This window comes from Vicia villosa, linkage group LG1 (assembly GCF_029867415.1).
Source record: "Vicia villosa cultivar HV-30 ecotype Madison, WI linkage group LG1, Vvil1.0, whole genome shotgun sequence".
Taxonomy (NCBI): Eukaryota; Viridiplantae; Streptophyta; class Magnoliopsida; order Fabales; family Fabaceae; genus Vicia; species Vicia villosa.
This window is the reverse complement of record NC_081180.1, coordinates 115393074-115406340: the sequence shown is the minus strand read 5'-3', so window position 1 is coordinate 115406340 and position 13267 is coordinate 115393074. Positions and strand designations below refer to the sequence as shown.

Sequence of the window (13267 nt, the reverse complement as noted above, 5' to 3'; positions counted from 1 at the left end):
GAGGTTTCATCTTATCTACACCATTAATATTTATGTGTGACACAACTATGTGTGAGGCTAAGATATTAGAATTTAGAACTTTAAGAACGGAAGTGCCGCTTTATATAGAAAATGTTTGGAAAGAGGATGCTGTGTATATCTAAATATAAGATTTGATTCTTAAGGTAAGCAACATGAAATATTTTATTATATGTTTTGAGAATGCTGAGTAATTAGATTCCCTACACTAAAATCAACTTGTCAATATGAAATTTAAACAAAAGGGCATATATTCTTTTAGATAAGATGCAAAATGTTCTGAAACAGATTATATGCTCGCAGAAATGTTAGAAATTTAAAAGGGCTAATGGTTTCATGGACAAAAGCAAAAAAGTAAAGTAAGTGGATATATGCTTTGTTGGAAAGATATAGCCTCGGAATGAGATACTCTTGCCAACTTATTATTATTTTAAATTAATTTAAGAATAATGTTATTATAACACAAACTTTGATAAATAAATAAATAAGATATTTTGATATTGTTCACTTACAAGGCTTACAAGGCAGGCCCAAGGGCCAAACGGACTAAGCTAGAGATTTATAATTTAAAATCGACAATTTTCTTATATATCTCCTTAACTTCTTAGCAAACCGCAACAAAATTTTCTTATATTTCGGAAGTGCTTCTTCGAAGAGATTTGTTTTTTCAAAAAAAGAGTTATTTCGAAAGTGCATATCCTAAGACACCTTTTTTTTTTTTTAGAAAAATTAAAATATTTCGGAGATTCACTTCCGAAGACACTTTTTTTTTAGAAAAGGGTGTATTCGAAGATGCATATCCGAAATATTCCAATTTTTAGTTTTGGAACTTTTCGGATACGCATATCCGAAAAAATCAATACTTATTAAAAAAAATCAAAATCAATAGGAATCAATACAATTAATAGTATAATTAACTATATTAATTAAAATATATTATTAAATATATATCATTATAATCAAGATATAATAATAATATTAGCCTAAATATTTAAATCAACACTTTATTTTTATATATAAAATTAATAATAGTAATAATAATAATAATAAAGATATTTATTTACTATTTATTTATTATTTTTAATGATACATAAAAAAATTATTTCATAAACTAATTTTAAAAAACAATTTTATAGTTAAAAAAATTTATTTTATAAACAAAATTTCCAAAAAAATTTTAAAGTTAAAAATTATTTTACATATAAATTATTTTTATCATAATTAAGTATTAAAATAATTATTTTTATATTTGTGATTTTTATTTATTATTTTAAATGTAATTCAAAATTTATATTAAAATATAAATAAAGTAGTAAATAATTTTATTCTCACTTAATCTCTTTTATTTAAAAATTTTGTTGAATAATTATTAATGTATTTATTTTTTATATAATCATAATTGTTGTGTATTAGTTATAATTTTAGTAATTATTAATATGAAAAATTTATCAAAAAATAATAAAAAAATTTATGAATTTAATTTTTTAATTTATAATTAGAATTAGAATAGAAATATAAACAGTATAATTATCATTATTATTATTCATAACTTATAAATTATATCAATTTTAAGATATCCCAATTAATCAATATCCTAATTTTTCAATTTTTTGAGATTTTTTTGGATACGCATATCCGTATTAACCAAAATTTTCCAATTTTTTTGGATGTTTTCGGAGATGCATCTCCGAATTAACACAATCCCAAATTTTTAAGTGTTTTCGGAGATGCATCTACGAAGGGTATTTTTGGATTTTTAGCAGGGTTTTCACCCCAAGTGAGTCTATAAAGAAATTGTTTTAAAATCGTGGATTGTTCTTCCCATTTTTTTGGCTTATCATCACCAATATAGTCTAATTCGAAAGTCAGCTCTAACATCAACTAGGTTCAATCCTTCATCATTCCTCAAAAATTCAAAAATATATTTGAAATAATATGGAAGTTAATTTCGAGATACCTTTAAAACTACACCAAAATACTTGGTAAAAAAGTCACCCCATTTTGCTCATTTCTCTTAAGGCTATTTATTTTTTTTCAATAATTTTTTAGTTTCTATTTTAACGAAAAACATAGTAGTCCTAAAGATAAAAATAAAGTGTTTTAATTTACTTGAATCTCTATCTAATTTTTTTATAAATGTTGAACTCATTACAAGTAAATTTAGAAGTTAGTTTATTTACATCATTTTCTTTTAACTTTTTATAAATGTTGAACTCACTACAGGTAAATTTAGAAGTTAGTTTATTTACATCATTTTCTTCGTGGATTGTCATTGGATTCATGTATTCACCTTGAATTTTCAAAACATGAGATTCATATATTCATCATTTTTACTTTAACAGTCTTCACATTCTAACTCCATGTCTTTGATATATGTAAGTTTTACACTAGTACAAAAATGTTAATTTACACCCGTTTTTTATTAAATTTACACCCTTTATTTTTAATAAAAATCGGGTGTATATCCACCGGGTGAGAAATGTCTAACGAATTTACACCCGTTTAAAACCCAATTAAAGCGGGTGTAAATACGTTCTTAATTACTCCCCATTTTTAAAATATCGGGTGTAAATACGTTCTACGTTACACCCTATTTAACAAAAATCGGGTGTAATTAGACGTAATTACGTTTCTAATTACACCCTATTTTAACAAAAATTGGGTGTAATTGGGCGTAATTACGTTTTTAATTACACCCTATTTTAATAAAAATCGGGTGTAATTGGGCGTAATTACGTTTTTAATTACACCCTATTTTAATAAAAATCGGGTGTAGATACGTTCTTAATTACACCCTATTTTAATAAAAATCGGGTGTAATTTAGTTCTTAATTACACCCAATTTTAATAAAAATCAGGTGTAGATACGTTCTTAATTACACCCCATTTTTATAAAAATCGGGTATAGATATATTCATAATTACACCCTATTTAAATCTATTTACACCCTATTTCATATACACCATTTAGTTATATTTCATTTTCAGTCATAATATTGCAAATACTATAAAATCATACACATAAAAATCATATTTTAACTAAGTCAAAATATTTTTAATATTAGCCAAAAAGTATACAAAATCATGTTCAGTCATAATATTTCAATTATTATAAAATCATACACATAAAAATTATATTTTAACTAAATCATAACACTTTCTTCATATATAATTTTACGCCATGCTTGACGGTTAGCTTCGGTGTTCTCTAGTCCAATTGAATCCAACCGCTTTCCACATGTAGCATTGGATTCATCCATGGCCAAAATACCACGCCCAGGAGAAGCAATTGTTTTCTGTATGCAAAAAAACAAGACACAAGAAATTATTAAAAATATTGAATCTCATTGGAATTAGAAGCCCACCCTTTAAGTATGAACTTAATTAAAAATATTCACACTAGATATGGTTGTAAAGTCTTACATACAATTGTCTTTTTTTTTCAAACTTGATTTTATTTTAAAATAAAAATAAATATTGAGTTTTATTTTTATATAAACACATGTCCATGAGTTGAAAATTTTGCTACACTAGTATATAAAATAAAAGAATAAAATGAGAATCATGAGAAGATACAAAAACATGAATCTAGAACAAGGTTAGAAGACTGTACGTGATAGTTTATATACTAGGGTAGCAAAATTTTATTCTTACAAGACTGTACGTGATAGTTTGCTAGAAAAGTTGCACATCCTGCAGTTCCTGCAGAGAATACATGAGCCTGGAAAATCACCAAGCACGTAGAGAAATTTAGATGGAGAATGTTTCATCCAATAAAGCATAAAAAAAAACTTTTAAAAAGAATGTTTTAATATTAAGATACTTAGATGGAGCCCTTCCAAAAAGCAGTGATGCCTGTGCATAAGCCTAATACCGAAAACTGAAATCAATTGAAGCATGGGAAGCCATGTGTCTCAAGGCCAAAAATTAGATAGGATGAAATTCAATAGTAGGATACTATGTTTGAAGAAATTAGATAGGATGAAATATTACCAGAGCGGTATATCCAATGATAAAATGGTACATGGTCTGTGTCAGGTTTAGTTTACTCCCTGGAGGTAGCACACCAAATGCATCACATGCCAAAAGAATGACATTCTTTGGATGAGGTCCAACACATGGTAGCTTTGCATTTGGAATGTACTCAATAGGATGGGCCGCACGAGTATTTTCTGCAATAAAAAATTACCACACATAAAGATCAGACGAGATTTGACATGATTGAACGTAACCACATGTGTCGATATCATGTCAACCGACTATGCATTCAATCAGAAGTGTCGGTGCTATAAAGACTTCTTGGGATAACTACAATTTACAACTTTACAAACTCAATAAAAAATTCAGCAGCAGCTGGCAAGTAGAAGTTTGAATCACTTATTTATCTGTCAAACTTCATTTAATAAAGTCATTATCCTTTGTGCTATATAACAGGAGGTTTATTAAAAAGTGACCTTTCAGAATATCATTTATAAAAGCATGATTTAGTTGTGTCTGTACCTGCCAACTGAACCGATACCTCGACTAAGAATAGAAGGCGGTAACGGTGTTGCACTTGCATGCCTATATACGGCAATGAAAGCTCCAGTAGAGTGTGAACCGAAAGAAACACGTGAGTATATAACTTAATTTTACTTCAACATAAGTAAGCTTCATTGCACTAATAAAATATCCCATAGTTCCGGAAAAAAATAATAACGGAATGTACAATTTAAGAATAATTTCTTCAAGAATAACAATTAAACAGAAACCAAATCTTACACCAATTAAAAAAGAGAATATCTTAAAAAAGAAGTTACCTCTACAAGAGCAACAAAAGATGCCATCATCATGGCAAACGCTTCGCCTGCATCAGACAGCTTCAAAATTAAAGATTCAAAACTAAAACACGACCTTCAAAGCAAGTTAACCATGTGAGGCACAGCCTAAATCTTAGGCATTTGAAAGTTTTAGTAGTAAGAAAACCAGATCATTCAAAACACATCATTCAAAACACATCGTACATTACAAGGTACCCTCAGCGGGAGCAGGTTGATGGTTTATGACCAATGGAGGACGAAGAGCTCGGTGATTTTCCTCCTTTTGTTTGCGGCCCTTGTACATCTCCTCTGTCTCAACAACAACTAATCTCTTGACCTATAACAATTACAAAGTTTACCAATGTTAGTATACAAGACATAGATCATTTCACGATGGATTTGATAGAGCTTGTGTTGAAACCTGCTGGATCATTCCCCTAACAGTAGGTGTGTTCCATCGCATGACAGTTCGGTTGCATTTGCCCAAACGTAATGCTTCCAAAGTGCGCCTGTGTTGCTTCCTGGTCCCCGGAATACCCCTCACCAGAGTAATGTATAGATTGGGGCTATAAGCAATTGGGACACATGCTTTGTATGCTTTAAACGCATTCATGTCTTCAATTTGAAACCTGAACAGCATTAAGAACAAATCAAGTTAATATATACTTTTATTTTCTAACTAGTTGCAATTATATTTGTATATATACATACAATAATAGATAAAGATAAATTTAACTAAAATTGGAAGACAGACATTTAGAGATTGGATCGTGCCCGGTTAAACGTCTTTTGAAAAGGAAAAAAAAACTAATTTTATTATAACAGAAAGTAAACTCAGGCACAAGACGGGCCAAGTCTGCAACAAGTACACCGTTAATTTTGAATCATAACTCAAGTCCTCACAAGTAACCCGAAATTATGCAGAAACTAATTATCTTCTAGCTTCCTTATCACAACAAGTCCTGTTTACATTTTTCTAAGCAACACACTACAATGACAGCTGAGACGGTCTTAAGCAAAATTCAATTAACTGAACCCAAAATAAGCAACTACATTTTTAATTTTATTCTTAAAATGCAAAATTCATCGATATACTTAGACCTGAGCACACGGCAAACCCGGATAAAAGGAGGAGAATACAAAGCACTACACTAGAAGGTAACACTGCCCAAAAATTGAGAACCAGAACCTCTAACAACAACCACAGCAACACAAACCGAAACAAAGGCAGAAAAAGACGCTTACTAAATAACCAAAAGTCACCCAGAACCGGCTACAGATTAAACATAACAGCAGCCCCCTGCAGAAAAGGCAAGCAGACTATCCAAAACTTTTCAACCCACGAGACCAAATTCTAAAACAACAAAAGTAAAACAGTCCTTCATAAAACAAAATCAAAAACTTAAACTTAAGCTCCAAAGAAACGGTAGCCCTGTGGGCAGCTCATAAGAGAACAGGAATTGTAAATGGAATTGTGGATGAACATTGATGAATGAAATAGTGAATACAATGAGGCAGATAAGAAATCTGATAGTGTAACTAACTATCAGCCTGGCCAAGTGGCTCCTATCAGTAGATACCCTCCACACTTTGTGCCTCATGTCTTCATCATCCACAGTGGGCCCACAAGCAGTGCAGCTACGAAACTAGAAAGCTAGAGAAAGAAACCAATCCAGAGAGTGGGAGTAACATGGCAATAAGGTACAAACAATTTCTCTAGTAACAAGTACACAAATAATTAATTAATTCAAAAAATAACTAATTAATTAAATGCATGATCGGTTGATTAGATAATTAAGTAGCAAAGCAACTCAAAATTTAACACACAGTAAGAGATTATGCATTGATGACCGAACAATTCAAGAATGATTATAAATAACAAAGATAGTAAACTAAAATACGGTAAATTGAAAACGGATACATACGCCAGCATCAACAAACTTGGAACCAAGCAATGGCTTCATAACATGAAGAACAAACAGCTGGCTTGCAATTTCATTATCAGAAGATGAAATGAGTTCATCAACATCTTTCCAGAGGTACCGTTCCTGAGCCGTCAAAGCAGAAGGGTTGGTTGAAGTCTCAGTCAGTGAATCATTCCTTGAAGCTTTACGTATACGCATCACTTTTCCTATCTGAAAAAAAAAACAACAACACACAATTCAGATTTTTCCTTCAATAGTGAAGTTTGTCCACACATGCTATCGCTCAATTGCGGCGAAAAATTGCTTCCATTTTTCAAAGATAGAGCCGTTTTGAGATACTGCATACACATATTGAAAAACATAGGTGACACAGAAGAGGGTATAAATTATATTGCAGAAACAAAGGGATGCATATCTTCTATTGCTGAAATACTTGAGACTGGAAGCAATGAGGAGCAAGAACATGCACTTTCTGTTCTTGTATCTCTATGTTCATGCTCTAAAATTGTGGATTATTGTAAGTTGATTTTGGATGAAGTTATTGCTCCTCGTTTCTATATCTCACAGAATGGAAATGATAAAGGAAAAGAAAGTGCCTTGGATGGAATTACTTCGTCTTTTGAGAGATGCAGAGTATGTTGAGAATGAAAATAACAGGCCCTCTCAACCAATTACCAACAACACTTTTGAAGATTCCAACAGTCACACAGAAGGAAATAGATCATCAAAAAGATCACAATTTCTGAAGAAACTAGGATTGTTCTCAAAAACCAAAAGGTGAACATGGATTTCTCAAAATATTTGAAACGTTATCATGTGAGCCTTCAAATAAATTGAAATCTAAAGTATATACCAAGATATAGACTTAGAAAAGAAAAGATATAAATATTATCATGTGATTCTTTCCCTACAAAACCCTCCATCCAAACACATCATAAGGATTTAATTAGCATATATTACGATATAAATTAGTTTTACCGTGACGTTCCTTCAATTTTTATTGTCAAATTATCATTTCAATACTTCATCACACACTTCTTCCAAACAGAATAATTTCAATGAAAGTAAGTGTACAATCGGTTTAGATTGAAGTGACAGTGCAGATGGTTTAAATCCAATCTGTAACCCAAACAAAATATGCTTAAAGAAGTGAATGAACATGAATGAAGTTGTTGAAGCGTTCTTGATGCAGTCGCATATGTGAATTTAATTCATTATTTACATTACAATCAAACAATGCATATGGTTTAAATCCAATCTGTAACCCAAACACAAGATAACATTCACATACCATGGCTTCGAGATATCGAAGTCGTTCCCTGCACATTTCCTCTCTAGCCTGCAAATCAAACAGCAAATTTCAGTACCCACCAAACTTTTATTCAATTTATTGGACATTTAACAAAATGGGTCGAGTTTTTAATGATAAAATGAAGCACCCATTTTCCAATTATGTGAGGAAATTCAACAAACACATAGAGAGCATTGTTTAGAGAGAGGATTACGAGTTGTAGATCGTTGTAGAGAGGCTTGGAGATGAGAGATCCATCGGGAGCCAAGCAGTGGCGCTCTAGCTGATCGACGACATGTGCTACATCGGCGGGGAGGTTTTGGCTGTGCAAACCCTTAACCATTGATCGAAACGGTGTCGTTTTTTGTTACACGATGGTTTCAGTGTTGGTTGGTGGCTCCGAGTCGAAGATGAAGAGAATTGGAGTGGAAGTTAGGATCTCAATTCTCAAACTACGAAAGCAAGATAGAAAATTTGAAAAACTAAGCCTTAATTTGTCAAGTAGTAACAGAAAATTCCCTCCTTTTTCGTGCCCTTATTTCAAGAAAATATTCCGAAATTTTTAATTTCATATCTGAAGAATGGAACAACGAAGACTGTGGTTCGGATAGTGTGGTGGAATAGGACGGTGGCGATGGTTCGGGAAATGATGGATTGGCGGCGGAATCAGACGGTGGTGGCGGTTCGGGTTGTGACGAGGTGATGGAATCAGAGGGTGGTGGTGTTTCGGGTTGTGAAGAATGATTCATGGTGGATGTGAAATTGGGGTTTGAAATATTTGGAGTTGACACAGTGAAATTAAGAGCATAAAAATGGTGATTAAGATTCAATGAAAGGAGAAAGAGAAATACAAATATTAACAAAAATTAAATTTATTTTACTTTTCCTATTTACGCCCGTTATTGAAAAAAAAAAGGAGTAATAAACACTTGATTATAATATTTTTTTTAATTTACACCCGTTTTTAAAAAATAGGGTGTCTATGGTTACTTGTCAATACTAAAAATGAGACTTTATTTACAAATTTGCCATTTTACGTCTTATTTACACCCGTTTTTAGTATAATGGGTGTAAATTTATAAATTGTATTGTCATTTTTGCACTAGTGTTAGAGCAATATTTTTCTTCTTTTTGTCTCCTTCTTCATCATTAATTAGTCTTTTTAGCTCCAATTTATGTTCCTAAAACTTTCCAAAAAAGATAGTCAAATTCATACAAGAAAAATATTTAGATTCTTAAATCACAATAACTTTAGGTTTCTAGTTGAACTTAGGAATCTAAGGACCATGTTAGTCAAATCCTCATTAGAAAAAAATTCTAGAGTTCTCATATGATTCATTATATGGATAAAATATTTTTCCATGTCTAAAATATTTTCTCTTGGTTTCATTTTAAATAATTTATATTCTCGAGTCAATATGCTTATCCTAGCCCTTTTTTTCCTTAATTGTACCTTCATGGTTAAGTTGAAGGGTGTTTCATATTTCTTTGAATATATCACAATGAGAGAAAGACAAAATTTACCAATGCCTAATGCAACCGTGATGATAGTTTTTGCCTTCAAATTGCACTTCATTTTTTCCTTATCCTCTTTAGTTTAGATTTCTCAATCTTTGTTTTTCACAACACCTAAGGATCACTTTTTATAGAAGTCCATATACTAGAATTCGCCCCCTCTATAAATATTCTCATATTCTGTTTTCACAATGAATACTCTTCACTATCGAAGGATGAAGGTTTATTTAGTGAATTATTTGAATTCATTTTTTCCTGAGACGATTAGTCTTATAACAGGAATAAGACTATAATACCAATTATAGATCAAGAGACTCTAAACACAAGAAGGGAGGATGAATTGTGATATTCAAAATTTAAAAATTATTCATAAAATATATTTAATTTTGAATACGTTTATGTTAGTATAAACAAACAAACATAAGAAAAGCAACGTAAAAAATTGAAAGAACAGAGAAACATAGTGGAAAAAATTAAAGGCTAAAAGTAAATGAGATAAAAGGTAGAAAGATTGCAGTAGAGATTTAACCTGGTTCAGCCTAAGCCACTTATTTTAGTCCCTAAATGTTTCCCTTTGAGATTTTCACTAAAGTCAACTTTAAAATTTTATATTATCAGCCCAATCAACCTTCAATATAACTTGAGTTTTTGCACAGGATCAGCCTAAAAACCTTTTAAGAACAACTAGAGCTTTTACATAAACTTAACTCAAGAACCTTCACCCAAGTTTTTTCTTCAGATTTAGCTTGCAACCTTTAAATATTTTACAAAGATATTAAACAAGAGAATCACACTCTTGAATAAAATAAATTTTAGCACATCACCAATACAACAAAACTCTCAGAACGAATTTTTTACTATTTTGACGCTAAGTCAACTCTAATGAGAAAAAAAGCTTTTTAGAATGAAAAAGAGTAGAAAAAAATAGTATATAGGTTTCTATTCATAAAACTTGTGTCTTATGAACTGAGGAGAGACCTCCTTTATATAGGAGAAAATCTAAAGAAAAAGATTCATGGGTATTTTTTAATAATTTAATCAATTAACCTTAAGTGATAACCGAATAACCAACTCAAATTATGAAATTTTTAGGTTTGATATCACCTAATCAATTAAAAACTTATTTAATTGATTAAGAGGTGTGACAAATAGGTTTAATCAATTAGAGGAAGCCCTTAATCAATTAAATTATGTAAAATAAATGCCTAATTGATTAATTAAGCTTTTAACTAGTTAAGTGTGTGATCGGAATGATTTGGAGAGATTTTATCAAAAGAGAAACGATGTTAGAAAATCATTGTGTTTATGAGAGTTCCCTTAGTACTTCAAGACTTAATCTTATACATTTTACAAGAAACTAGTTAAGCCTAGGAAAAACTGTAAGTTTGAAAGCTTAAAGATTATAACTTCAAGTCTTCAAAGCTCTTTCTCGATTCAACAATGTCTAGAACTTTCAACTAGAACTTGATATTTTGACTACTGACAAGGCTTATAATATCTTGTTTGGATGCCATCATCAGGAACCACTACATAATTGTAATCAACTTCTTTGACAGTTGTCAACAAAAACTTTTTGACTCATTAATACCAAATGTTGTTTGACTTATGAAGTTGTCATATTTTCAACTGCTTGACAACTGTTATCATCAAAACCAAATGGCAGTTATACCTACACAACACATGTATCATGTTCCGCAAAGCATGCTATTGGGGAAGTCCATGGAGCGAGGTCTGGAAGTGTAAATGGGCCAAACATTCGCGGTTACAAGAGACCTTGACACCACATATTCATCCAAAACCTTAAGACAATGGGGGTATGGGTCACCTCTCTATAAATACAACATTTCCTCCATTCCTATTCGATGTGGGACTTTAGCATAACTTTCACACTTGAAACCCAACAATCTCCCCCGCAAGTGTGAGTCACCCACATCACTAGCCTTGATCCACACTAGGATCCACTTCCGCTCCCCACCTAGCCAACTAGGGCTCCAATACCGCTTGTTGGGGAAGTCTGGGAAGCGAGGTACGAAAGTGTCAATGGGCCAAATGTTCATGGTTACAAGAGACCTTGACACCATATATCCACCTAAAAACTTTAAGGCAATGGGGGGTATGGGTCACCTCTCTAATAAACCTGACATTTCCTCCATTCTTAGGGTCTGTTTGGTTCAAATGAGGGGGAGGGGAGGGGAGGGATTTTAATGGAGGGAAGGGGAGGGGAGGGATTTTTATAAATTATATGTATGTTTGGTTCAAACAAGAGGGGGGAGGGGATGGAAGAGATTTTGGTTAAAAATGTGTTTGGTTCACGAGGGGAGGGGAGGGGTTTTATTAATAATTTATATTTTTATCCTTATGATTTTATATAACTAATATAATATTCAAAAGTGAAAATTTCATAAATAATTTTTTGGAAATAATATTTATAATATTGAGTGATTAAAAATTTATAACTTACCACGTACCGTTAAAAAAATTGAATACACTTGATACGTATTATAATTTTCGGCACAAAATTATCTATCTGTTGATAACAACTTTTGAATACATAAAATAACATATATATATATATATATATATATATATATATATATATATAATAAACAAAATAAATGAATGGTTTAAAATTTTATATAAAATATATATAATAGAATATATAATAAAATTAGAAAAAAATTGATATAAATAAACATCAAAATTAAAATTATAATAAAAAATTAAAAATTATAGTGATTATAATTTTTATTAAATAAAAATAATAATTTTAAGGTAAAAAATAATTATAATAAATTGATATAAGCAATAGAGAAAAATCACAAAAATAAAAGAAGCACACGAAAGAAAATAATAATTTTGAAATAATAAAAAAATTGAGGGTATTTTAGTAAATATATTAATTTATTAAATATCAGCAGTCACATTCCCTCCCCTCCCCTCCGAATCCCCCCGATTCGGGGGAACGCAAAAAGTGTGATTTGGAGGGATTTTGCTCCCCTCCCCTCCCCTCCTCTCCCCTCCTAAGAATTGAACCAAACACAATTTATTATAAACATTCCCTCCCCTCCCCTCCCCTCCCCTCCCCTCCATTTACCTCAAACCAAACACACCCTTAGTCGATGTGGGACTTTAGTACAACTTTCACACTTGAAATCCAATAGGCGCCTTCTTGAAAATGTTAATAATTAAATAAGAATTATTTATACTTAATACAAAAATAATAAGCGACATGCATATTATCTGTGGAAGATTGTTGTTTCCTTCATTTTGTTTTATCTTGAACTTACTTGAATCATCCTACTTTGAATACAAGTAAACAAAACATTAAGCTCCCCAGTTATACTCATGAATCCTATCAAGGTTTATAAATTATCAAACATATACAACATCAACATATGTTGGACTTTTATGCATAAAATGGTTGTACCAACCAAGTACGAGAAATAGATCCTCAATAAACATTGACTGTGATAATCAGCCATAACATCTTTACCAAAATGAGTAACAATGGAAGTCAAATGGCGCTTTTATGTGGCCATCATAATTTGTTCTAAATGATGCTCATATCACTAATGGGAATATGAAAAGATGATGTCTCTGAGTACCATCTATCAACAAAAGCAGTTAGAAGTCAATGGTTGATGAAACTAAAACCAGTTCTAGCAACATATTTTAGGTCAGATGCTAATAATACCCACGTCCACACCCGTTGGGTTCGAG

General features: G+C 31.3%; 1 protein-coding gene across 9 annotated transcripts; it reads right to left on the bottom strand.

Moving 5' to 3' along the window:
* Window positions 1-2967: 2967 nt before the first annotated feature.
* Window positions 2968-8858, bottom strand: LOC131643917 (phosphoenolpyruvate carboxykinase (ATP) 1-like). Of its 9 annotated transcripts, XM_058914281.1 has the most exons (8): window positions 8247-8858; window positions 8033-8080; window positions 6742-6951; window positions 5238-5445; window positions 5021-5153; window positions 4817-4863; window positions 4518-4609; window positions 3672-4189 (listed from the first exon to the last, which is right to left on the bottom strand). In XM_058914281.1, exons 3-5 carry the CDS (start codon window positions 6747-6749, stop codon window positions 5022-5024), a joined length of 348 nt encoding a protein of 115 aa, XP_058770264.1. In that variant the 5' UTR covers window positions 6750-6951; window positions 8033-8080; window positions 8247-8858; the 3' UTR covers window positions 3672-4189; window positions 4518-4609; window positions 4817-4863; window position 5021. The 9 variants fall into 9 exon arrangements, with proteins under 9 accessions (XP_058770266.1, XP_058770258.1, XP_058770264.1 ...); XM_058914280.1 differs by lacking the exons at window positions 6742-6951; window positions 8033-8080; window positions 8247-8858 and having other exon boundaries at window positions 3672-3738; window positions 3841-3884; window positions 4011-4189; window positions 5238-5456; XM_058914282.1 differs by lacking the exons at window positions 6742-6951; window positions 8033-8080; window positions 8247-8858 and adding an exon at window positions 6062-6679.
* Window positions 8859-13267: the final 4409 nt, after the last annotated feature.

Excerpts from the sequence above, each read along its gene's own strand:
- LOC131643917 (XM_058914275.1), bottom strand. The coding sequence starts at position 4,578 with ATGCAAGTGCAACACCGTTACCGCCTTCTATTCTTAGTCGAGGTATCG. Across the intron at positions 4,190-4,517 it reads GGTATCGGTTCAGTTGGCAG|AAAATACTCGTGCGGCCCAT; the intron begins GTACAGACACAA and ends TTTTTATTGCAG. Across the intron at positions 3,314-4,010 it reads TCATTGGATATACCGCTCTG|AAAACAATTGCTTCTCCTGG; the intron begins GTAATATTTCAT and ends TTTTGCATACAG.